At 46.3% G+C, this 26,706-nt stretch overlaps 1 protein-coding gene across 12 annotated transcripts in view; it reads right to left on the minus strand.

Annotated features, from left to right (window-relative positions):
* The window catches only part of LOC112229351 (microtubule-actin cross-linking factor 1-like), a 262,375-nt gene that overhangs the window by 155,672 nt on the left and 79,997 nt on the right, over window positions 1–26,706 (minus strand). For 10 of the 12 annotated variants that reach the window (XM_042310211.1, XM_042310210.1, XM_042310220.1 and 7 more), the window contains one exon: window positions 6,106–6,167. In XM_042310211.1, the coding sequence (XP_042166145.1) occupies window positions 6,106–6,167 (62 nt within the window). Of the gene's footprint in view, window positions 1–6,105; window positions 6,168–9,501; window positions 10,078–16,197; window positions 16,996–26,706 lie in introns of those variants that run through there. The other 2 variants (XM_042310212.1, XM_042310214.1) reach the window with 2 other exon arrangements.

The following is a 26,706-nucleotide window of genomic DNA, read 5'->3' on the forward strand; positions in this document are numbered from 1 at the left end:
GTGTGTGTGTAGGGCCCTGTGAGTGTAGGGCCCTGTGAGTGTAGGGCCCTGTGAGTGAGTGTGTGTAGGGCCCTGTGAGTGAGTGTGTGTGAGTGTGTGTAGGGCCCTGTGAGTGAGTGTGTGTGAATGTGTGTGAGTGTGTAGGGCCCTGTGAGTGAGTGTGTGTGTAGGGCCCTGTGAGTGAGTGTGTGTGTGTGTAGGGCCCTGTGAGTGAATGTGTGTGAGTGTGTGTGTGTGTGTGTAGGGCCCTGTGAGTGAATGTGTGTGAGTGTGTGTGTAGGGCCCTGTGAATGAGTGTGTGTGAAGGGCCCTGTGAGTGAGTGTGTATGAGTGTGTGTAGGGCCCTGTGAGTGTGAGTGTAGGGCCCTGTGAGTGTGAGTGTAGGGCCCTGTGAGTGAGTGTGTGTGTAGGGCCCTGTGAGTGAGTGTGTGTGCAGGGCCCTGTGAGTGTGTGTGTGCAGGGCCCTGTGAGTGAGTGTGAGTGTAGGGCCCTGTGAGTGAGTGTGAGTGTAGGGCCCTGTGAGTGAGTGTGAGTGTAGGGCCCTGTGAGTGTGAGTGTAGGGCCCTGTGAGTGTAGGGCCCTGTGAGTGTGAGTGTAGGGCCCTGTGAGTGAGTGTGTGTGTGAGTGTGTAGGGCCCTGTGAGTGAGTGTGTGTGTGTGTGTCCCTGTGAGTGAGTGTGTGTGTCCCTGTGTGTATGTGGGTGTGTGTGTGTGTGTCCCTGTGTGTATGTGTGTGTGTGTGTGTGTGTGTGTGTGTGTGTGTGTGTGTGTGTGTCCCTGTGTGTGTGTGTGGTGTGTGTGTAGGGCCCTGTGAGTGAGTGTGTAGGGCCCTGTGAGTGAGTGTGTAGGGCCGTGTGAGTGTAGGGCCCTGTGAGTGAGTGAGTGTGTGTATAGGGCCCTGTGAGTGAGTGTGTGTGAAGGGCCCTGTGAGTGAGTGTGTGTGAGTGTGTGTGTAGGGCCCTGTGAGTGAGTGTGTGTGAGTGTGTGTGTAGGGCCCTGTGAGTGAGTGTGTGTGAGTGTGAGTGTAGGGCCCTGTGAGTGTGAGTGTAGGGCCCTGTGAGTGTGAGTGTAGGGCCCTGTGAATGTGAGTGTAGGGCCCTGTGAGTGAGTGTGTGTGTGTGTAGGGCCCTGTGAGTGAGTGTGTGTAGGGCCCTGTGAGTGAGTGTGTGTGTGTGTGTGTAGGGCCCTGTGAGTGAGTGTGTGTGTGTGTGTAGGGCCCTGTGAGTGTAGGGGCCCTGTGAGTGTAGGGCCCTGTGAGTGAGTGTGTAGGGCCCTGTGAGTGAGTGTGTAGGGCCCTGTGAGTGAGTGTGTAGGGCCCTGTGAGTGAGTGTGTAGGGCCCTGTGTGTGAGTGTGTAGGGCCCTGTGTGTGAGTGTGTAGGTCCCTGTGAGTGTAAATAGAGACAGTGTGTGTTAGTGTGTAGGTCCCTGTGAGTGTGCATAGAGACAGTGTGTGTTAGTGTGTAGGTCCCTGTGAGTGTGCATAGAGACAGTGTGTGTTAGTGTGTAGGGCCCTGTGAGTGTGCATAGAGACAGTGTGTGTTAGTGTGTAGGGCCCTGTGAGTGTGCATAGAGACAGTGTGTGTTAGTGTGTAGGGCCCTGTGAGTGTGCATAGAGACAGTGTGTAGGGCCCTGTGAGTGTGTGTTAGTGTGTAGGGCCCTGTGAGTGTGCATAGAGACAGTGTGTAGGGCCCTGTGAGTGTGCATAGAGACAGTGTGTAGGGCCCTGTGAGTGTGCATAGAGAGTGTGTAGGGCCCTGTGAGTGTGCATAGAGACAGTGTGTAGGGCCCTGTGAGTGTGCATAGAGACAGTGTGTAGGGCTCTGTGAGTGTGCATAGAGACAGTGTGTAGGGCTCTGTGAGTGTGCATAGAGACAGTGTGTTAGTGTGTAGGGCCCTGTAAGTGTGCATAGAGACAGTGTGTAGGGCCCTGTGAGTGTGCATAGAGACAGTGTGTAGGGCTCTGTGAGTGTGCATAGAGACAGTGTGTTAGTGTGTAGGGCCCTGTAAGTGTGCATAGAGACAGTGTGTAGGGCTCTGTGAGTGTGCATAGAGACAGTGTGTAGGGCTCTGTGAGTGTGCATAGAGACAGTGTGTAGGGCCCTGTGAGTGTGCATAGAGACAGTGTGTAGGGCTCTGTGAGTGTGCATAGAGACAGTGTGTAGGGCTCTGTGAGTGTGCATAGAGACAGTGTGTTAGTGTGTAGGGCCCTGTAAGTGTGCATAGAGACAGTGTGTAGGGCTCTGTGAGTGTGCATAGAGACAGTGTGTAGGGCTCTGTGAGTGTGCATAGAGACAGTGTGTAGGGCCCTGTGAGTGTGCATAGAGACAGTGTGTAGGGCTCTGTGAGTGTGCATAGAGACAGTGTGTAGGGCTCTGTGAGTGTGCATAGAGACAGTGTGTTAGTGTGTAGGGCCCTGTGAGTGTGCATAGAGACAGTGTGTAGGGCCCTGTGAGTGTGCATAGAGACAGTGTGTAGGGCTCTGTGAGTGTGCATAGAGACAGTGTGTTAGTGTGTAGGGCCCTGTAAGTGTGCATAGAGACAGTGTGTAGGGCCCTGTGAGTGTGTGTTAGTGTGTAGGGCCCTGTGAGTGTGTGTTAGTGTGTAGGGCCCTGTGAGTGTGCATAGAGACAGTGTGTAGGGCCCTGTGAGTGTGCATAGAGACAGTGTGTAGGGCCCTGTGAGTGTGCATAGAGACAGTGTGTAGGGCCCTGTGAGTGTGCATAGAGACAGTGTGTAGGGCTCTGTGAGTGTGCATAGAGACAGTGTGTAGGGCTCTGTGAGTGTGCATAGAGACAGTGTGTGTTAGTGTGTAGGTCCCTGTGAGTGTGCATAGAGACAGTGTGTGTTAGTGTGTAGGTCCCTGTGAGTGTGCATAGAGACAGTGTGTGTTAGTGTGTAGGTCCCTGTGAGTGTGCATAGAGACAGTGTGTGTTAGTGTGTAGGGCCCTGTGAGTGTGCATAGAGACAGTGTGTGTTAGTGTGTAGGGCCCTGTGAGTGTGCATAGAGACAGTGTGTGTTAGTGTGTAGGGCCCTGTGAGTGTGCATAGAGACAGTGTGTAGGGCCCTGTGAGTGTGTGTTAGTGTGTAGGGCCCTGTGAGTGTGCATAGAGACAGTGTGTAGGGCCCTGTGAGTGTGCATAGAGACAGTGTGTAGGGCCCTGTGAGTGTGCATAGAGACAGTGTGTAGGGCTCTGTGAGTGTGCATAGAGACAGTGTGTAGGGCTCTGTGAGTGTGCATAGAGACAGTGTGTTAGTGTGTAGGGCCCTGTAAGTGTGCATAGAGACAGTGTGTAGGGCCCTGTGAGTGTGCATAGAGACAGTGTGTAGGGCTCTGTGAGTGTGCATAGAGACAGTGTGTTAGTGTGTAGGGCCCTGTAAGTGTGCATAGAGACAGTGTGTAGGGCTCTGTGAGTGTGCATAGAGACAGTGTGTAGGGCTCTGTGAGTGTGCATAGAGACAGTGTGTAGGGCCCTGTGAGTGTGCATAGAGACAGTGTGTAGGGCTCTGTGAGTGTGCATAGAGACAGTGTGTAGGGCTCTGTGAGTGTGCATAGAGACAGTGTGTTAGTGTGTAGGGCCCTGTAAGTGTGCATAGAGACAGTGTGTAGGGCCCTGTGAGTGTGCATAGAGACAGTGTGTAGGGCTCTGTGAGTGTGCATAGAGACAGTGTGTTAGTGTGTAGGGCCCTGTAAGTGTGCATAGAGACAGTGTGTAGGGCTCTGAGTGTGCATAGAGACAGTGTGTAGGGCTCTGTGAGTGTGCATAGAGACAGTGTGTAGGGCTCTGTGAGTGTGCATAGAGACAGTGTGTAGGGCCCTGTGAGTGTGCATAGAGACAGTGTGTAGGGCTCTGTGAGTGTGCATAGAGACAGTGTGTAGGGCTCTGTGAGTGTGCATAGAGACAGTGTGTTAGTGTGTAGGGCCCTGTGAGTGTGCATAGAGACAGTGTGTAGGGCCCTGTGAGTGTGCATAGAGACAGTGTGTAGGGCTCTGTGAGTGTGCATAGAGACAGTGTGTTAGTGTGTAGGGCCCTGTAAGTGTGCATAGAGACAGTGTGTAGGGCCCTGTGAGTGTGCATAGAGACAGTGTGTAGGGCCCTGTGAGTGTGTGTTAGTGTGTAGGGCCCTGTGAGTGTGTGTTAGTGTGTAGGGCCCTGTGAGTGTGCATAGAGACAGTGTGTAGGGCCCTGTGAGTGTGCATAGAGACAGTGTGTAGGGCCCTGTGAGTGTGCATAGAGACAGTGTGTAGGGCCCTGTGAGTGTGCATAGAGACAGTGTGTAGGGCCCTGTGAGTGTGCATAGAGACAGTGTGTAGGGCCCTGTGAGTGTGCATAGAGACAGTGTGTAGGGCTCTGTGAGTGTGCATAGAGACAGTGTGTAGGGCTCTGTGAGTGTGCATAGAGACAGTGTGTGTTAGTGTGTAGGTCCCTGTGAGTGTGCATAGAGACAGTGTGTGTTAGTGTGTAGGTCCCTGTGAGTGTGCATAGAGACAGTGTGTGTTAGTGTGTAGGTCCCTGTGAGTGTGCATAGAGACAGTGTGTGTTAGTGTGTAGGGCCCTGTGAGTGTGCATAGAGACAGTGTGTGTTAGTGTGTAGGGCCCTGTGAGTGTGCATAGAGACAGTGTGTAGGGCCCTGTGAGTGTGTGTTAGTGTGTAGGGCCCTGTGAGTGTGCATAGAGACAGTGTGTAGGGCCCTGTGAGTGTGTGTTAGTGTGTAGGGCCCTGTGAGTGTGTGTTAGTGTGTAGGGCCCTGTGAGTGTGCATAGAGACAGTGTGTAGGGCCCTGTGAGTGTGCATAGAGACAGTGTGTAGGGCCCTGTGAGTGTGCATAGAGACAGTGTGTAGGGCCCTGTGAGTGTGCATAGAGACAGTGTGTAGGGCTCTGTGAGTGTGCATAGAGACAGTGTGTAGGGCTCTGTGAGTGTGCATAGAGACAGTGTGTTAGTGTGTAGGGCCCTGTAAGTGTGCATAGAGACAGTGTGTAGGGCCCTGTGAGTGTGCATAGAGACAGTGTGTAGGGCTCTGTGAGTGTGCATAGAGACAGTGTGTTAGTGTGTAGGGCCCTGTAAGTGTGCATAGAGACAGTGTGTAGGGCTCTGTGAGTGTGCATAGAGACAGTGTGTAGGGCTCTGTGAGTGTGCATAGAGACAGTGTGTAGGGCCCTGTGAGTGTGCATAGAGACAGTGTGTAGGGCTCTGTGAGTGTGCATAGAGACAGTGTGTAGGGCTCTGTGAGTGTGCATAGAGACAGTGTGTTAGTGTGTAGGGCCCTGTAAGTGTGCATAGAGACAGTGTGTAGGGCCCTGTGAGTGTGCATAGAGACAGTGTGTAGGGCTCTGTGAGTGTGCATAGAGACAGTGTGTTAGTGTGTAGGGCCCTGTAAGTGTGCATAGAGACAGTGTGTAGGGCTCTGTGAGTGTGCATAGAGACAGTGTGTAGGGCTCTGTGAGTGTGCATAGAGACAGTGTGTAGGGCCCTGTGAGTGTGCATAGAGACAGTGTGTAGGGCCCTGTGAGTGTGCATAGAGACAGTGTGTTAGTGTGTAGGGCCCTGTGAGTGTGCATAGAGACAGTGTGTAGGGCCCTGTGAGTGTGCATAGAGACAGTGTGTAGGGCTCTGTGAGTGTGCATAGAGACAGTGTGTAGGGCCCTGTGAGTGTGCATAGAGACAGTGTGTTAGTGTGTAGGGCCCTGTGAGTGTGCATAGAGACAGTGCAAAAATAAAAAGGTCAATAAAAAACAAGGTTAACTCAGATCACTATTTAGTCTGTGTAGCTATTTTGTTAACTATTTATCAGTCTCATTGCTTGAGGATAGAAGCTGTTCAAGAGCCTGTTGGTACCAGACTTGATGAACCGGTACCGTTTTGCCGTGGGGAAGCAGAGAGAATAGTCTATGGTCTGGGTGGTTGGAGTCTTTAACCATTTTCCAGGCCTTCCTACCAGCCTGAACATAACGGAGTCAGTGCTGGAGGCAGGGCTCATTCAGCCCTGTGTGGAATATAACAACTCATTCATTTCTACGATGCTCTAAGTCGTGATACCTCTGTGTGTGTGTGTGTGTGTTCCCCACCAACCCCCAAAATGATGCTGCGATCCAGTACCGTACCTTGATGAGATGTTTGTTGACCCATTTCATGAAGGTTTTCTTCTGCACCCGGTCTCGCTCATCTGGAGCAGAGGGAGGGAGGGAGGGGAAAAGGAGAGTTCATTAAACAACAAGTACAGCGTCATTCCTCACCTCTGTATTGTTTACAAGCACGGCCCTGAAACATCTCTGTACCGAGGCTGTCTGGGAGCACAGCGTTCAACCGGATTTAACCAGGCAGCGCTCTACTAAATGTATTTGTCTGGAATGGAGGGCTCAGTCATGTCTGCTGCTTTGGTCGTTTCTGGGAGAATTGAGCCTCGTCACACCTCTGTTTTGTAAGGGCGCTACGTTTCTTGAGTGTTCGTGACACCGCAGCTTGTTTGTGACACTGCAGAAATATCCATATGGACACAGCATAGGATGCATGGTACATACGCATGAACCCCCCTCCCCTCCCCCCTGCCCCACACGCAGGCACTCCAACAAAACACACACACCATGACTCAGTATTTAATAAAGCAGAGAAAAGCCGCCTATTGAGCTGGTTGATCCCAGCTGTAGCTGCAGAGACTGGGCCAGGGGGGTCTTAGCACAATGCAGCAGCCTCCCAATCTATTTCCTTTGCCGCCTGTTCTGAGCTCAGTCCAGACCACGTCACCCAGACGAGTGACACGGCAATGCCCAGGACAGAACCTGACGGCAGGCCTCGCTGCTATCTCCTCCCCCACGTGGAGCCACTCCTCCTCCTCTCCTCATATCCGGGTCTCTATGTATGACATGCAGATGGGTGGCTTTGCTTTTCCCGCCTTCCCGTTCATATCTGACTCACTCCATTGGGACGCCTCTTCCCGCGTTCCCCTGGTTGTTACTATCAGGCAAAGTTAGAAAGGATATACGTTGTGGAGCTATTTAACAGCTTACATGAATCAAACCACGAACCAAAAGTCACATTCCAATTGTACATCTTGCCCCCTATAATGAGAATATATCATATTTGGCTATATTCACACTTGTCTTTTCTAGCATGGCCAACTAGTGACTGCTTTCTCCCCTTCTATGCTCCAACCAATCAGAGAATAGTTCCTGCTGGTATTTCCCCAACTTGACCTTGATAAACTCCACTGTTGATGTGGTTGCCAAGGTGACACTATAAACAGAGTCGCTATGTGGGGGGGAAGATATGTTGTCTCACTTCCTCTCCCCAGATAGACCTACATACATTACACACATACACACACACACACACACACGTGTTTACATACTGTAATGGGAACAAGTGGTCTTAGTGAGCTTCTATATCAGCATTGAGGCTCTTTGTGATAATGACAGAGTGATATTTTAGTGTGGAAATGCAGGTCAAATACCTGAACGTGGTCAAACCTAGCGGGGCAAGGTAACACACTATATGACTCATGATGATATTTTTACTCCGGGTGCACGCCCCAGGCACACACATTTGAACACAGTCTTGCTAAATAGTTTCAACAGAGAAGCATGCCTTCGTTAACAAACCTGCCTGGTAAGCTGGCCTAGCCGGCTCAGCGGTAACACATGGCTTTCTTTGTGACATTTAGGTGAGGCTATGTCTTCATCAAAATCGGCTATTGGTGACAGTATATTAAAACAAGCTTGGCGCCCCCTAGAGTTAGACATGGGAATTAACACGATACCCCACATTGGCAACTGCCAGTGGAAACGCATGTCCATTGCCAAGGGCAGAGCCTGTACACCAACAGGGTTGACTGTGTGCTGTGTTTGTATGTGTGACAGCCACGGAAAGGCACGCATTCCACCACACAGGGAGGCATTGTTCAGCAGTATACACCCCTCAACACCATCCAAAAACAAAACAAACACACACAAATAATGTGCACACACACACTACCACTACTAGAGTGAGTCTTCACACTGTAAACATTGGTCGATATAGTGCACAAATAGCTCAAGATGTCAACAGTACACACACACACACACACTACAATATAGTGAACAAAAATATAAAACGCAAAGTAAATTGTTGGTCCCATGTTTCATGAGCAGAAATAAAAGATCCCAGAAATGTTCCATACTCACAAAGAGCTAATTTCTCTCAAATTCTGTGCACAAACTTGTTTACATCCCTGTTAGTGAGAATTTACCCTTTACCTGACAGGTTTGGCATATGAAGACGCTGATTAAACAAAATGATCATTGCAAAGGTGCACCTTGTTCTGGGGACAATAAAATACCATTCTAAAATGTGCAGTTTTGCCGCACTACACAATGTCTCAGATGTCTCAAGTTTTGAGGGACCATGCAATTGGTATGCTAACTGCAGGAATGTGCACCAGAGCTCTTGCCAGAGAATTTAATGTTCATTTCTCTACCATAAGCCGCCTGACGTTTTGGAGAATTGGACAGAACGTCCAACCGGCCTCACAATCGCAGGACCACGTGTAATAACGCCATCCCAGGACCTCCACAACCGGCTTCCAACAGCCACCCGGACAGCTGATGAAACTGTGGGTTTGCACGATGACCACTGGCACGCTGGAGAAGTGTGCTCTTCACGGATGAATCCCGGGTTCAACTGTACCGGGCAGATGGCAGACATGACATTGTGTATGGCATCGTGTAGGCAAGCGGTTTTCTGATGTCAACGTTGTGAACAGAGAACCCCAACGGAACCACGGGGCAATGGAAATGGGAGTCACAAGCGACGGACAACGAACACAATTGCATTTTAAATCGATGGAAATTTGAATGCACAGAGATACCGTGATGAGATCCTGAGGCCCAATGTCGTGCCATTCATCAGCTGTCATCACCTCGTGTTTCAGCATGATAATGTATGGCCCCATGTTGCAAGGATCAGTGCACAATTCCTGGAAGCTGAACACGCCCCAGTTTTTCCATGGCCTGCATACTCAGACATGTTACCAATTGAGCATGTTTGGGATGCTCTGGATCCACAGCGTGTTCCAGTTCCCGCCAATATCCAGCAACTTCACACAGCCATTGAAGAGCGGGACAACATTTCACAGGCCACAATCAAGCAACCTGATCATCTCTATTTGAAGGAGGTGTGTCATGCTGGGTGAGGCATAAGGTGGTCACCAGATACTGACAGGTTTTCTGATCCATGCCCCTACCTATTTTCTAAAAGGTATCTGTGACCAACAGATGCATATCTGTATTCCCAGTCATGCGAAATCCATAGATTAGGGCCTAATGAATTGATTTCAATTGACTGATTCCCTTATATGAACTGTTGCGTTTATATTTGTTTTATTCAATGTAGAAAACACAGGACACACACGGTGACATCCTACACGCAGAAAAACGTTTTATTGAGCCTATGTAAACTACACTTAGCTGCTTTACAGTGTACAACACATGCATACACTACACATACAGTCTCTCACACACACTGACCTGCACAGCACATGATAGAGTGCAGGTGGGCATTGAGGCTGGACTCGTTATGGTAGTCCCGCCACATCCTTCTTTTTACTGTTCTATCCTTCTGTATTTCTCTCCTTCCTCTTTCCTTCACCCGGCTTCTAAAGCCACTTCCTCTTCTCTCTCCCAGTGCACAAGTCCACGTGTGATTCCAAAAGTCAGGTGGCACACCAGAGAGAGAGGCAATGTAAACGAGTCACTATTCCGCAATCCCAGAACAAGAGTAGTCTCTCTCAGAGGAAGTCCACGTGTCTTATTCCAAGCCAGGGAGCACACCAGGGAGAGGCAAAGTACACAAATTGCTATTTCAGTTTCCACAATGTCAAAACAAGAGTATTCCAATGAATTTGATTCTCCCAAAAACACTTACTGCAAGGACTAGTCTCCCTGTGTCTCAGACAAGTAGAGGGACTCATTTCTGGGTTGCCTCTTTCTGCCTGTCGCTCCCTTGTACCCACTCTCTTTCCGACGGTCTTGTGATCGCTGCCATTTCTAAACTCCTGGCCAGCCCTCACTGGAGCAGTCACACGTGTGTATCAAAGTCACAGGCTGCCCCCTCCCCTCCGGCAAATAAAGACCGCCCCTCCCTCTGATTCTTCCACTCTTGTTGTCTCGCACTCCCTCGGTCACTCCTGTCCCCTGCTACCGCGCTGGCCTGAGGCACGGTCCCACATTCACTCTACTCCTGGTGCAGGACAGACACCTTGCGCTCTAAAATGCAGCTGTTGAGCAGTGGCTCTGCAGATAAAGCAGGTTCAGAGCTGCGGTTCACTCCCTCTCTCAGCCTCTCCCTCCCGCTCTCTCTCAAAGTATCTTAAGGCTGCAGTCCTCTGGTTAAGATGTGTATGCTGTCAAGACGGGGCAACAGCAGGTTGAGGAAACTGTCTGCCGTTCACAGTTGGAAATAAGAGGGGTTTTCCTTCTTCAGTCTTTCAGAGCAAAGGAAGGAAGTAGTTGTAGAGAGAGATTGTTTATCAAACTCTGGTTGAGGTAAATAATAAGGAAGTCAAAAAGAGAACGTGCTGAAGTGTCCCTTTATGATGATGTCATCCACTCAAGCAATCAAGCAAGCAGCAGACTCCAGTGTTTAGATCCCAGTCTGTTGCCATGTGAACCCACACACACTGCTCTCTCTAACAGAAACCAGACACTGCTAGTCCTAGACTGTAACCAACATCATTTACAATCTTTTTCTTTGCTCTTTCTAGGCCTGGGAACAAAAATTTGCCACAATCCCAGAAGAAACCCCCTGGCTGTCCATTGTAGAGCCCCCGTTCTGAGCCAATGAGTGTTTTGTGTGTGTTTAAGACCACTCGTCTGATCACAAAATGATCTGCTGAGCTTGTGATGTCATCTGATGAGACAGAGACACAGAGAGAAGCTACTTCAGATAATCATAATAATCTGAGTAGCTGCCTTGGTCAGTGAGAAAATGATACAAATATGGTTTGGGTCAGGGCTGTAGTGTGTATGAGGAGGTCTATTGGAGAAATGTCCAGATCAGATTTCTTGACTCCTCTCCAGGCGGGTTCAATGCAGATTGGGAACAACACCAGCTAGCTACAAGTGAACAAGATGCGTCTTGAGCTGAGAGCCACCGTCCCCTGACACCGTACACACCCACGAACAATCACAGAACGGGACAAACACACACTTTAGTCTCGGCAATCTAAATCCCCAGCGTTGACTCATCCTTCATTGTAACCCTACTGATAGCTACTCTGAGGAAAAATGTACTTTCTATGTCTGTGTTTTGTGGTTGTCCCACCTAGCTATCGAAGATGAATGCACGAACTACAAGTCGCTCTGGATCAGTGTCTGCTAAATGACTGAAATGTCAAAATGTAGCACCCTTTCCTATGACTAAGCATTCCCTTGATGCAACAGCATTTTCAGCTAGCCTATTCCTACACTCCTTCAAATCTGTCGATGTTGCATCGAGCGTCTCAAAACCTTTCACAACGCTAGCCCCTACAATAATTGTCATGTTTCAATTTAAAAAGCTGGAACAAAATCAATAGTAGAACTGAAACAGAGTCAGCAAAAACAGCTGCAACAACCTCGCTTCGTAGAACAACAGCGTGACGGCATATGAACATGTGACCGGAACATTGACATTATCACTGGGAGTCTGACAGTCAAGGGTGACATCACAGTCTGTAGTTTCTTATGGAAATACTAAAGACCAGGTAAAAACCTATAGTTTAGCATACAAAAGAGCTGGCACAACAACAACAACGCCTAGAGGGCCCCAACAAAAGCAGTGACGCACGCGCACACACACTCGTGACACACAACGACAACACGCTCCGCCGGAAGAGTCCACACACACTCCTCTCCTCCTGTCGATGATGCGTCACTCAAGTAACCGTGTTTCTCTCCTCCTATAGTGACCTCTTTACTCTCTCCACATATCCAATCCTCATCTTCCTCTGTCTTGTTTGTCCTTTGCCTTTCCCTCTGCTCACTCCATCCTTGTTTTCAAGAGGACTCTCTCCTCGGTTTTTAGAGCGAGAGCGTTGTTCAGCCGCTCCGTTTCTCCCCCGGCCCTCCAAACTATAAATACCAGGCAGAGCTTACGCTCTTAATACCACGCAGTATGCTTATCCCTCGCTCCCTCCCTCTCTTGTCATCACGTCTAATCTCTCCTCTTCTGTCGTTTCTCTCCTCAGTCTCATTCAATTAAAACAGAGGAAGTCCCTGCACCACCAAGTCTTCTCCTCCCGTTGTCAAATCTTATTTTTCCACTTCACTTTCCATTTCACTTTCTCCGTCGTTAAAATGTCCGAGTTCATCACTCTCCTTCTCCGTCAGCAGTGGCACATCTCCCTCCCTCTCCCATCAATCCCCCTACATCCTATTTGTTATGAACGTATAAATAAATAAAATCAACAAATAAAAACAGGAAATTAACTCCTATAGCAAATCTAAATCAACCAGACCAACATTTGAAGCGATATTCCCCAAAATAGCCAGCTGCAACATTCACAAATATCCAAACCACTCCTGTATCGGGTAACAGGTTTTGAAAGAAAGTGCTGATATCCCCAGTTACCAGGGGCCCCCGGCAGCCCTCTGGACAAGCAGTCATCAGATAAGAACATATTGAATTTGGGCTCCTTGTGACTTATGATGACTCTGATATTGGGCAGTGTTAACCTTATTAGGAGGAGATGCTGTGTATCTACGTACGGGATACGCTGCACTATAGGGACGCAGGTGGTTTGGGGTTATAAGGTTGTTGTAGGTGGTTTGGGGTTATAAGGTTGTTGTAGGTTGTTTGGGGTTATAAGGTTGTTGTAGGTTGTTTGGGGTTATAAGGTTGTTGTAGGTTGTTTGGGGTTATAAGGTTGTTGTAGGTTGTTTGGGGTTATAAGGTTGTTGTAGGTTGTTTGGGGTTATAAGGTTGTTGTAGGTTGTTTGGGGTTATAAGGTTGTTTAGGTTGTTTGGGGTTATAAGGTTGTTGTAGGTTGTTTGGGGTTATAAGGTTGTTGTAGGTTGTTTGGGGTTATAAGGTTGTTGTAGGTTGTTTGGGGTTATAAGGTTGTTGTAGGTTGTTTGGGGTTATAAGGTTGTTGTAGGTTGTTTGGGGTTATAAGGTTGTTGTAGGTTGTTTGGGGTTATAAGGTTGTTGTAGGTTGTTTGGGGTTATAAGGTTGTTGTAGGTTGTTTGGGGTTATAAGGTTGTTGTAGGTTGTTTGGGGTTATAAGGTTGTTGTAGGTTGTTTGGGGTTATAAGGACTGCTGTCTGCTGTCGATTAGTCAAAACATACACAGGTGTGTTCTTTGAACTAAAACTATGTCCTTGTCAATGTCCTTTTTCACAGTTAGGAGGTTATACAGTGGGGCAAAAAAGTATTTAGTCAGCCACCAATTGTACAAGTTCTCCCACTTAAAAAGATGAGAGGCCTGTAATTTTCATCATAGGTACACTTCAACTATGACAGACAAAATGAGAAGAAAGAAATCCAGAAGAATCACCTTGTAGGATTTGTAATGAATTTATTTGCAAATTATGGTGGAATATAAGTATTTGGTCACCTACAAACAAGCAAGATTTCTGGCTCTCACAGACCTGTAACTTCTTCTTTAAGAGGCTCCTCTGTCCTCCACTCATTACCTGTATTAATGGCACCTGTTTCAACTTGTTATCAGTATAAAAGACACCTGTCCACAACCTCAAACAGTCACACTCCAAACTCCACTATGGCCAAGACCAAAGGATACTTCAGTATTTTGGCAATAAAGCCCTTCATCTACTTCCCCAGAGTCAGATGAACTTCCTTTAGACATACAAGTGGTATCCACAAGTTCATCCGACTCTGGGGAAATAGATCATCCCGACGTATCCCTTTAATAATAATTAATAAACAAAATGGATATCAGTAAAATCACTAACTAATTGTCAGGTCTGCCATTACTTATTACTTCTGGGAACTATCATCATCATCCTCCATCCTCATGAGGGAGAGGCATTAGAAAATATCTTCAAGGTATGTGGGGTTTTTGGTAACAGAATTACAAGGCAATGCTTTTTTAAACTTACAGAAGGTAAAACATTTTTCCAAAATGAAATATGTGATATTAGTTGGCAGGGTTCTATACGTCAACATTATTGTGTCTTAATGCATTTCTGATACCTTAAGACTTATTCTGGTTTTGCAAGACCCCTTTTTCCATCTGTTTATCCAGATATCTAATATTTAAGATGGAAAATGGTTTAAACATATGCCTTAATTTAAAAAAAAATTTAAAAAAAAAAGCTTTGCTTTCATTTGACACCCAATTTGATATGCTCCTACTGTATGAGCTTCACATATTGGTGCTCATGGGCCCTTTTACATGGAATAGCCCCTATACATAGACACTCATGCAAGAGCACGAACACACAGCTCCCCACCCTGCCCATCACTCTGCTGTGCCACGTCTTGCTTGCTGCTGCGGCTAAAAATAAAGCCAGTGCGCCAGCATCACAAACACACAGCTCTGTATCAGTCGGTACCGCACTTTAGCAAGCCTAAACACGCAAGCCTGCATCACACACACACACACACACAGTACCACCCACACATAGCCCCAAGAAATGGCACACAGCACAGCTTTCCTATCCAGTCCCTTCAGATAGATGGTGATAGTAGGTCCCTGTATAAATAGGAAGTGGCAGTAGGAAAAGGTCACTCTTTCCAAGGCATCCCTGTAGAACACAGAGGTGGGCAATACCTCTCTGTTCCTCCTATCATCCCAGACAGTCCTGTCACGCTAGATATTATACTCCTGTGACTGAAGGATATCAATTAAATCCTCCAAACAATTAGCAGAACGTCCTTGCCAGCAGCCACTGTGGTCCTTTATGGCTAATGATTAATGGCTGTTTTTAAGTCGGCTTTTTGTAATATCGTGTCACCTAATGCAGTGAACAGAAAGTCACTTTGGTGACAAGCAACTTAGTCCCGTCATGTGGAGGACTTTATGCTGAGGGTAAACACCATGACAAATATGTTGTACCGTTGCAGTCCTGTAAGAGACATACATCCTTTTAATGTAAAGCCTAATACAAGATATGGAATCCATCACATTTGGTCTGTGTCCCACTATCTACAATCCCAATGATAAGTGACTTTGATAGTGGCTAATGCTAGAATAGGCCACTTAATAAACCAGTTAGGCCCATTTGGGCAGTCTTGATACAACATTTTGAACAGAAATGCAATGGTTCATTGGATCAGTCTAAAACTTTGCACATACACTGCTGCCCCCTAGTGGCCAAAATCGAGTGGCCATCTAGTGGCCAAAATTGCAGCTGGGCTGGAATTATACATGATGGCCTTTGTCTTGCATTTCAAAGATGATGGTACAAAAAAAATACAAAATAACATTTTTTATTTTATTTGTATTATCTTTTACCAGATTTATTGTTTATATTCTTCTACATTCCTTTCACATTTCCACAAACTTCAAATGGTTTCCTTTCATATGGTTCCAATAATATGCATATCCTTGCTTCAGGGCCTGAGTTACAGGCAGTTATATTTGGGTATGTCATTTTTAGGCAAAAATTGAAAAAACGGGCCCGATCCTGATGAGGTTTTAAGAGACTTAACTGGCCACCTCATACAGTCCGCGACAAACGAGAACGTCCACTCCCATGAAATTGATTTGAATCAATGGCACATGACAGGTAGCAGCCACGCTGTGAAAAAGGCCAAATAAGGAGAACTGTGCCAGAATGACTCACACCGGTAGAGATCCAATCAGACAAACACTGTCTCAGTTTAAAAGAGAATACACAACTAAATTAAGACTAGCTAGCAGATAAATCATTTGCTCTCTGAAAAGTAACACGTTTCCCAAACTGAAATCTAACAGAAAGAAGCGACATACTGTCATCTACATTAAAACCCCCAAAACAGTGACTTAAATGCTGATCATCCCCTCCTTCCAATGCCAACCAGCAACACAGCAGTGAACAAGATATCATGCGAACACAAGACACGCTAACAAGAGACACCAAAAAGGGAGAAGTCTAAAGAGGAAGTAGGAAGCCAGGAGTGTCACTCTGAACACCCTCCCTCTCCTTATCTGAGGAGGATAAAGAGGCAGCAGCGACAGAAGGAGATGAGGAGCATCCCCCCCCCTCCAGCCCTATGTGCTTTAAGGAGTATATATACCTGGTGTAAAACGAGGGGTACGCCGTCGGCGGTAGAACCACACCACGGCCGCAGTGAAGAAGTGAGCAGCCACCACAAGGATGGGCGTGACGACCACCGGGTCCATGAGCAGGTCCATTGCTAAAGCCACTTATGTGCTAACTGACCCAGAGTCAGTTTGTTCTTCAAAGAGTTCAACGAGAGAGAGACCACTTCCAGTGTCCAATACCAATCTCAGGTCTGTCCTAAGACGGGCAGTCACAAGCTACTGGGAAGAGTTTTGAAGTTTCTGCCTCAGCCTGTTAGTTAGAAGCATCGTCTCGTTTCTCTCCTTCCTGTTCTCTTTTTTTGCTGTGGATAAAAGTCGGCTGTTGGATAACCTTTTCTCTCCAACTTTTCCTCCTGAACACGTAGCCTCAATGCTGAGAGACTAATAATCTTTGCCAAGTTCTTCTCTCCATTGGAGCTCCCGCCCTCTATTCCTCAAGCCGCTCTTTTTCGCGAGCCCCCCTCTCACACTCGTACACTGAATTCCTTTCCCCTGAAACAAGCGCCCGGCTTTAAGCCATTGCTCCGACCACACAGTATAACAAAAAAAGTTAGTAGACAGAATAAAAGCGATGTTGGGGTTCAAATCGCTCGCTAGGGAGGAAACCACATGGGAGATAGTCTTTCCTGTCTGCGTGTGTCAGCGTGAGTGAGGATAATTCAGGTCGCGTGTCAGGGTGGCATTTGCGTGAGAGCGTGTTGCAGTCTCGGAGTGTTTATCTCTGTTGCTAAGGTGAACCAATGTCACTCGTACCGAAATGTATTAATGGCTATCTTTGAATGGAAGTGTTCCGACTGCCGGTGACTTGATGTTCAGAGGTTGTGGGTGGGTTGACCACATATGTGTGTGTGTGTGTGTGTGTGTGTGTGTGTGAGAGAGTGTGTGTTAAATCGCAGTCTAAAAGAGTGTGAGAAATCACAACATGAGGGTTGCTAACTACAAGGGTAACTATGCTGTACTGTGTGTGTGTGTGTGTGTGTGTGTGTGTGTGTGTGTGTGTGTGTGTTCATGAAGTCACGATATGCGAGACATACCGTCTCAGTGAGTCAGCATGGCAGGGGACAGGGGTAGAATAGATAGAATGGCAGCAGGTCCTCGAGTTACTCACGCTTCAGAGAACCGTGTGTGTGTGTGTGTGTGTGTGTGTGTGTGTGTGTGTGTGTGTGTGTGTGTGTGTGTGTGTCTCATGTACACTATGTAAGTGCATGTATTGCATTTGTAAATGTTCTCCTGCATGCCAACACTAATGTTAGAGGCAACAACCTCTAACTGAATTGCTGTCCAAAATAAGATCGAGCAAAATATAAAAACAGAAAAAAAGGTCATAAAATCCCATTTAGAATCAGATGAAGATTAATTGTGTAACACAGTGTGATACGACCTATATTGAGTAAAAGTGGGCAGAACATCACAGTCACCAGTATTTTGGAGAGACATCTTGATACCCAGTTGTTCAGCTTGTGGTTTCCACTATGACTGTCACATGCCAGTCTGCTCTGGGAACTTCCCGTGTTCAATTACCCACCGTCCTCTCTGCCTAGAGCCAATCACATCAGAATCCGAGAAACACCATATCTAAATGCTAACTGCCACTACGCTTCAAAACCAAAACCCTAAGATGAAAACTGTAATACAGAGAGAGACGAATAGAGAAAGACCTAACAAGGGTAACGTGTCAATGTTTGAGTAACAGCCACAAATCTGAGGTCAGGAGTGTGGAGCCACCGCTGTGATCGAAGAGGCCAGTGTGTGTTGGTGCAAACAGTGGCACAACAGTCAAACACAAGGTCTGTCACACTAGTTGAATAGCCACACAAAACACGGTCAAAAATATGCTTCATACCACATCTTACAATAGTTGACTACACAGTAGACCTACACCGCAATCAGACATTCACTGATCTGAACCTCATCACTAATAACCCTAGCAACATTTATTCAGAACTCTCAGAACATCGGAATTTTAATTTATAGCGCCGACGAAAGACAATCGAAATAAACAGATCTGTGCAAACCCAACTAAACTTGGACATCTGCCTTTTCTAGACGTGTGTAATTTGTTTGTGTGTGTGTGTGTGTGTGTGAGAAAAGCCAAAAAAAGGTACACAGGATAAATGGCATACAGGAGCAATGTAAACACACATAGAAGACTGATGTGTGTGTGATGCAATTACCTCAGCTAACCTCTCTGGGCTTGATTTTCTGTAAGTGCAAGACCGTATCCACTATCAACTGTTTACACAGATAATCTGTCAAAGTGAATAGTTCGACAGCCAAGTTGATGAGTCTGCGAGAACTAAGTGTCCCTGACCTTACTGAAATATCAAACAGAATAATCAACACATGAACAGAAATTATAATATGCAAGAGGTCAGAAGAGCATGCCAAAACACACACACGACAGTGAATGAGCGGATCATTGTGTGCCAAACACTGGCTGCCATGAAGTCAGGGCCTCAAACAGGGTCTGTTTCAAAGCCCCTCCACCAGAAAAGGAAATGTTCAATGCTGTGTGTGTGTGTGTGTGTGTGTGTGTGTGTGTACATAACACACACACACACACAACCAATGAACTGAGTGACTCATTGGACAAGGAAGGTGTTGAGATGTCAGACTACTGTACGGGCTTGGCACAGAGAGAGAGAGAGAGACACAGAGACACAGACAGAGAGAGAGACACAGAGACACAGAGAGAGACCGAGAGAGAAACGGGACGGAAGGAAAGTAGGAAACAGAAAGATGGGGAAGAGATTGATGATGTTGATAGAGAGAAGGAGATCGAGGAGCTGGAGAGGGGTCAGAGAGAAAGAGACACGAGGGTGTCATTGCACGGCTCTGTGCGCTAATGGCTGTTTATGTTGGGTTGTGAATGACCCATTTCATACAGAAAACATAATTCCCCTCCCACACACAACACACACCGTTCATTGTGACCACTGACCAGTGTCATGACGGTCCCTGCTGTTCACACTTCCATTTCCAACATTATCAGTCCATATTTTACTTCTTCAATCAATAGCTGTGTTCCACTACTCATACCAACTCCACTAACCATACTATGTGAGGTGAATTGAGTATATAGTATACTTATTGGTCATAGTATGGATATAGTTAGGATGCCAAAAGTTCCCGGATGTCGCACTAAATTCGCCAAAATATGAAGTATACACGCAGAGGACACTTTTTCCATACTTTAGGGCCCATAATGCAATTCTTCAGGAAATGTACGTGGCTTCACATTGTTTCTAGATTTTAAGAAAATGGCTGAAAATATGCAGCCAAAGTACAAGGAGAGTGGATACAAATGCATTGCTTTATCTAATTACGACAAATGTTTAAAAAATGTTGAGCAATGTAATAAAGTAATGACTTTTCAAATAAGTTACACCTTACAGTGGCTGACAATTTGTTAGCTACACTGTCCTTACGAACCACATAGCATATCATTACAGCAGGATGTACCGGTATGTTGTTAGCTACCTAACGTTAGTTGGCTACGTCTACATCAAACTTGCCAGTATATGAACTGTAGGCTAACTAACTACCCAACGTTTATTGACTTGAAATGTTCCCGTCATAGCTTAACTAAATTGTATAGTCCTTGTGTGTTCTCGGGTGCTTCCGTAAATTTGCTCTGGCTATCTCCACCGATTTCAGAACACTCGTCTGAGTGTACCAGAGGCCAGAATAATTCATTTACGAGCGCTCAACACCTGTTGAATTGGCTGGTGTCAGTAAACGTCGGGGGGGGAAAAGCGTAATTAAAAATTGTTGCCAGCAGCACAGTAACAATCACCAACGCTCTGGATAACATGAAAACTGCTTAACCAGCTCTGCTAGGGCAGGTGAAATGGTCAGATTTGTGTCTGGAAGTAGCTAGCAAGCTAGCCAATGTCAGCTGTAAGGCCAGAATGCTCAAATCAACCCTACTCCTGGGCCGAGCTTGGACGATCTGAGAGCGAAATGCTCGGAATTTACAAACAGACAATCTGACAATGCTCTGAATTTACGAGCTCACTCTGGCACTCCAGATTGAATTCAAGAACACACCCGAAGTCATAAAATGTCTAACTAGTCATTTGTTACGCTAACTAGCTAGCAAGAGGTTGCATAGCAACAGCATCAACTTCCGGTAGACAGAGGAAGAGCTTGTACGCTCAACAGAAAGGATACTGTTCCTTTACAGTATGCTAAAATGAACTAATAGTATATACTCATTAAGTATGTAGTATATAGTTTGTTAGTATGGGTATTAGAACATGGCTATGGTCTTCCTTTCCATTCTTTTATCCCCCCCATCTACCCTTCAGTTGCTTGAGTCCGCAGCATCCTATAGGATAGGGAGTCCGCCAACTAGGTCACCCTGTGACATACAAGACCATACACACACACACCGTGCCTAGTTAAGTAAAGGTTAAATAATAACAAACATACACTAACTGAAACATGCCCCTCGCCCACACAGAAGCACATGGTGAGTGGGGACAGACTGTGCTCGCATGAACACTGTATGCACACACACACACACACACACACACACACACACACACCCCCCCATTACATTAAGCGCTGCAGCAAAAATCAATTACAATACATATGATCTATTAAAACCATGAGGTTTGGAGAGACTTCCCCATACTCCATTTTTCCCCCCATACTCCCTTGTCATCTTAAAATAGCCCACGGGAAACATTAGAATGACAGCAGCATGAGGAAGACAGACAGCAACAACAGGGCCATGACTCAACTGGCTTTGGCATGTCTTGTCAGAAGCAAAAACACAAAACCAAGTTGCTCTTTCCCTGTCCCTCTGTCTGTCCGCTCTTCCATTCCTTCGGTTCATTCTCTGCTCACCACACCCATCCTCTATCTTCTCCTAGTTTCGTCCTCTTCTTTTTCCCTTGTGCCATAGATGCGGATCAAGCTAGCCCCTGAAATACAAGTCTTCAAATACAGTAGGCTAATAGCAATAGAACAGACACACACGGGCAAACCTAAGCAATATGGTACTAAATGTACTACAGGGACACATTGGTCATGTTCCATTCCGTTGGTCCACGAACCGGAAGGTCGCTGGTTCAAATCCCAGAGCCGGCAAGGTGGAAAAATCTGCCGTTTTAACCTCCAACAACTGCTCTCTGGGTGTGGATGTGGATGAAGGAAGCCCCACGCACCTCTGATTCAGAGGGTTGGGTTAAATACACAAGACACATTTAGATTGAATGCATTCAGTTGAGCAACTGACTAAGTATCCCCTTTCCTACTTCTTAGAATACATGATATTGTAGTAGTGTCCAGTCCAGTCACCAGCTGTGGCTCTGACCCCTCATCACTGGGCGCCCCTGCAGTGCCGCAGTGGCCCGGTGACCACTCAACACCTTCATTGCTGCCATGAGCACACAAACACTTCCTGAAGAGGAAACTGTGCCAGCCAGGGTATTTCCCAGCTCCACACTGTTCTATTCAATACGCCAGCTTGCAAGTTTAGAAAAATGTAAAAAAGTGGGAGAACAGGATCTGAGGAAGGGGGGGGCAGAGAGTTTGATACTTCAAAATTGCAACAATGTATCTGAGTTTAGTGACATGGTAGTACAGTAGGACAGTGTATTGTAAAATGTTCAGCCTGCGGCATAGTAGAATGCAGGATGCTTTAGACACTGGAGGGAACTAGGGCCAATTTGCACAAAGCAAACAGCCTCAATTTCTCTCCAGGTTCATCCAGGACACGAGGCCCCTGTAATACCACATTCTACAGTTAGGGGGCAACATGGTTCCATTTCCAAAAATGTATACAGGCCTAGACCCACAGTGACAAACACAGAGCAGTTAGAAGAGCAAAAAAGGACTCTCAGTTCTCCCGCTTCTAGTAAACTGTAACCAATATGAGCCGCACAACAAACAGCAACAGGGTCAACTATAAAAAGGGATAAAGAGCTAACATGAAGCCAATCCATGGCTTTACTGAGTAAACATACAGGTCTACGAGTAAAACACTAACAGCAGACACACAGATAGACATAGTGATGGAGGCAGGAGCCGAACACACTCTCCCTCCAGCTTATACAGTCTTGTTTTCAGACTGGGAGAGGTTAAAATCCCTGGGTCAACCAGGCAGCAGTAATCACAGACAGAGTGGGAAGTCTGCATCATTAGAGCATTGTTAAAAATCACACACAGAGCTAATGAAGGCACAGATAGATACTGTAGCCTACAGTTCAGAAAATTGCCTGCCTTGTCAGCAACAAACCTTCCATGACAATAACATGGTCGTTTGCATCATTACTTCAGTGCTCTTGGAAATTATTATTTTTTTAATATCAAAAGAGTTTGCCGAACACTCTACGGGAATGAGAATAGTGCTTGCAACATCCATGGCACACAATCAAAGCAACAGGGAGGCATTTATACAAACCAACCCTGCAAGTGATGAGCAGAGTGGGATGAGGGAGCGTGTTTTGACAGAGGTACTAAAAGGCTCTCTCTCTCCCTCCAGTGAGACAGAGGAGGCCCTACGGTGCCATTAGAGAGATTACAGCAGGAGATATGGGCTGCCGATAGAGTGTAATTACAACTCACACAGGAGTCAGGATTGGCCTGAGAGTGGTACCCTAGGAATACTGACCTATGGTCAGTTGAGGTTTGAGGCCCTCACTGGTTAAGGTTAGGATTTGGGGAGGGTAATCTGACCCTAGATCTGCGATTGTGACTAACGGCAACTTCAACCTGGTTAGGTGGTGGAGGCTACAGAGAGTATGACAAAAGCGTCGATGCCGATTCCAGTTCATGTCAAAATTAATTTCACCTCGGAGAACGCTCTCCTACTCATTGATCGTGTAAAACGAGAGTATACTTGTACAAACTCAGGAAGTTCACAGAAATTCAGCCCCTGAATAAATCGATTTCTTGATCGATGTTGACAGAGCCACCATGCGAGTGAAAATGAGGAACGACAGAGAGGAAATGGAGGTCGAAGATAAAGGAGGAAAGGGCATGAGGAGAGCGAGAGAGAACATTGCTTTGAAGTGCGTGATGATAAACCAGTGGTGAGACTGGCGTGAGGAACACCCATTGAGTCACTAGGATACCGAATGAGATTAGCCATCTGACATTTACTGTACGAGGCACTACAGTCTGAGAGGCTACATTCCAGTCACACACATCAATACTCCTCGGGCAAGAACTGAGACAGAGAGACAGAGAGAGAGGAGGTGAGTGACAAACACATTTGTTGGCAAGGGCAGAAAGGTAGAGAAAGCGGTCTTGTTTACAGGAAACACCTTTCTAGTTCCACAGTGCTCTCCAGGCAGGCAGCTCTCCAGTGGTGCTTAGCTCAGCCAGGGGAACAAACTCATCAAATAATAGGCCTCACCTAGAGGTCAAACCAGCAGGAATACCTGGGTCATGTTCATTAAGGCACCAACGTTTAAAAAAACAAACATTGCAACTGAAAATGGATACTTCTCATTGGACAAGCCCAGGAAGTCCCTCTCCCGGTTTGTCTTTTCTGGTCTGTTTGGTGCCTGGTGAACAGGACAAAGTCCACTGCCCTGCTGCCCGTCAACCAGATGAAGACCTCAAGAGGTAGCCAAGTCATAACAGAGTGTGTGAAGTGTCATAACAGGGGCATATCTGACGAGCAGGACCGTGTCAAAATAGGAAAGATCTGACCAGTGCACCGACATGCCTGACACTGCCTGTCCATACAGGTCAAGGGTACCTGGGCTGGCGCCAGTGGAGAGACTCTGCCATTGTTTATACACTGTGGTGCAAAGACAAGCCAGGCCAGCTTTACCTGGGTCGCAGGGTTTTCTGTTAACAAAATAGTTGCTGGCAAAATTGACAGGAAGAAAAAAATGACGGCAACCGTAGGCAGGCCATCAGCCGTAGGCAGGCCATCAGCCGTAGGCAGGCCATCAGCCGTAGGCAGGCCATCAGCCGTAGGCAGGCCATCAGCCGTAGGCAGGCCATCAGCCGTAGGCAGGCCATCAGCCGTAGGCAGGCCATCAGCGCATCACCCACCACTTTACAACGTGAGCTGGAAGCAGTGCGCATTATGAAAACAGACTTAAATGGTTTGAAACCAGAATCTTTTACTTCATATTGTGAGACGTGTTACCTTGATTGAAAATCCGACCATAGAGAGGTGGGGGCGATTCATAGTCAGCGTGCGAGTTTAAGTTTGGGGAAGCATATAATTGATCCTGCCAGTTCCGATCTGCATGCCAGTTTAGATTCTCAAGTGTGCATTTTTTGTGTAACAGTTTCACTTCAATAACACTTTTGTTTCTCAAACTCATTCTCAGGTGGTTAATAATAAAGTTTAAATTTAGATAAAAATATATATATTGCCAGAGCACCAGTCTCTTGTCATATGAACACATTGATGCACTGATCATTGATGGCTAAACAGCCTAAACGGAAATGGAACTCAGATTGCCAATGCAGTCGCTGGCCTATAACTTCCCTTGTCAACTACAGTAAAAACACATAAAGCAGACAAATAAAATTTTAAAAAGGTTCAAAATAAAGCCTACTGATGAATGTGGTTGAAAGAACTGGAATTTCTCTCTCTACTCAGCCCGTCTGCCTCACTTTCCATCAGTCTTGACATTAGCTGCTGCTACTGAAGTGCAACATTGTATCAAATCAATCAACTTGACCCTGCCCCCCAAAGCCGTCTCCAGCGACGTCAGATCATTGTATCAGCTAGCCTATTCTGGGACGTCAGAGGTCCCAGCGCCAGTGAGCTCGGGACAGACAGCTGTTTTTGCACAAGGGGAAATGTATTTTATAACGTTTCCACTGGATATGTGGGATGGTCAGATTATATTTTGCTCTTTCACACAGAGACAACTTGCAAATGATGAAAGAAACCAAAACATCTCTCTCACAAGTATAGCAGGTTGTGACCTCCATCAATGAGAACGGTAAATGACTGTAGGCTTAATTAGTAATACAATGCATTAACATGAATGTAACCAAATGACGGGGATTAACTTTACATTGACTACTGGTGACATTCTGTACGTAATGGAGAATTGATCAAAATAAACACACAAAAGGGCAAACAATTCATATGAAACAATGAATACGCAGTTCGGTGAGGACATCTACTTTGTGCATGACAAGCAATTTTTCCAACAATTGTTTACAGACAGATTATTTCACTGTATCACAATTCCAATGGGTCAGAAGTTTACATACACTAAGTTGACTGTGCCTTTAAACAGCTTGGAAAATTCCAGAAAATTATGTCATGGCTTTAGAAGCTTCTGATAGGCTAATTGACATAATTTGAGTCAGTTGGAGGTGTAATTGTGGATATATTTCAAGGCCTACCTTCAAACTCAGTGCCTCTTTGCTTGACATCATGGTTAAATCAAAACTAAATCAGTCAAGAACTTAGAAAAAAAAATTGTAGACCTCAACAAGTCTGGTTCATCCTCGGGAGCAATTTCCAAAACGCCTGAAGGTACCACTTTCATCTGTACAAACAATAGTACACAAGTATAAACACCATGGAACCACGCAGCCGTCATACCGCTTAGGAAGGAGACACGTTCCGTCTCCTGGAGATGAACGTACTTTGGTGCGAAAAGCGCAAATCAATCCCAGAACAACAGCAAAGGACCTTGTGAAGATGCTGGAGGAAACAGGTACAAAACTATCTATATCCACAGTAAAAACGAGTCCTATATCGACATAACCTGAATGGCCACTCAGCAAGGAAGAAGCCACTGCTCTAAAACCGCCATAAAAAAAGCCACAGTACGGTTTGCAACTGCACACGAGGACAAAGATTGTCCTTTTTGGAGAAAAGTCCTCTGGTCTGATGAAACAAAAATAGAACTGTTTGGCCATAATGACCATCATTATGTTTGGAAGGAAAGGGGAGGCTTGCAAGCCAAAGAACACCATCCCAACCGTGAAGCACAGGGGTGGCAGCATCATGTTGTGGGGATGCTTTGCTGCAGGAGGGATGGTGCACTTCACAAAATAGATGGCATCATGAGGGAGGACAATGAATATTGAAGCAACATCAGTCAGGAAGTTAAAGCTTGGTTGCAAATGGGTCTTCCAAATGGACAATGACACCAAGCATACTTCCAAAGTTGTGGAAAAATGGCTTAAGGACAACAAAGTCAAGGTATTGGAGTGGCCATCAAAGCCATGACCTCAATCCTATAGAACATTTGTGGGCAGAACTGTAAAAGCTTGTGTGAGCGAGGAGGCCTACAAACCTGACTCAGTTACACCAGCTCTGTCAGGAGGAATGGGCCAAAATTCATCCAACTTATTGTGGGAAGCTTGTGGAAGGCTGCCCAAAACGTTTGAGCCAAGTTAAACAATTTAAAGGCAATGCTACCAAATACTACTTGAGTGTATGTAAACTTCTGACCCACTGGGAATGTGATGAAAGAAATAAAAGCTGAAATAAATCGTTCTCTACTATTATTCTGACATTTCACATTCTTAAAAGT

Source organism: Oncorhynchus tshawytscha, linkage group LG31, assembly GCF_018296145.1.
Source record: "Oncorhynchus tshawytscha isolate Ot180627B linkage group LG31, Otsh_v2.0, whole genome shotgun sequence".
Lineage (NCBI taxonomy): Eukaryota > Metazoa > Chordata > Actinopteri > Salmoniformes > Salmonidae > Oncorhynchus > Oncorhynchus tshawytscha.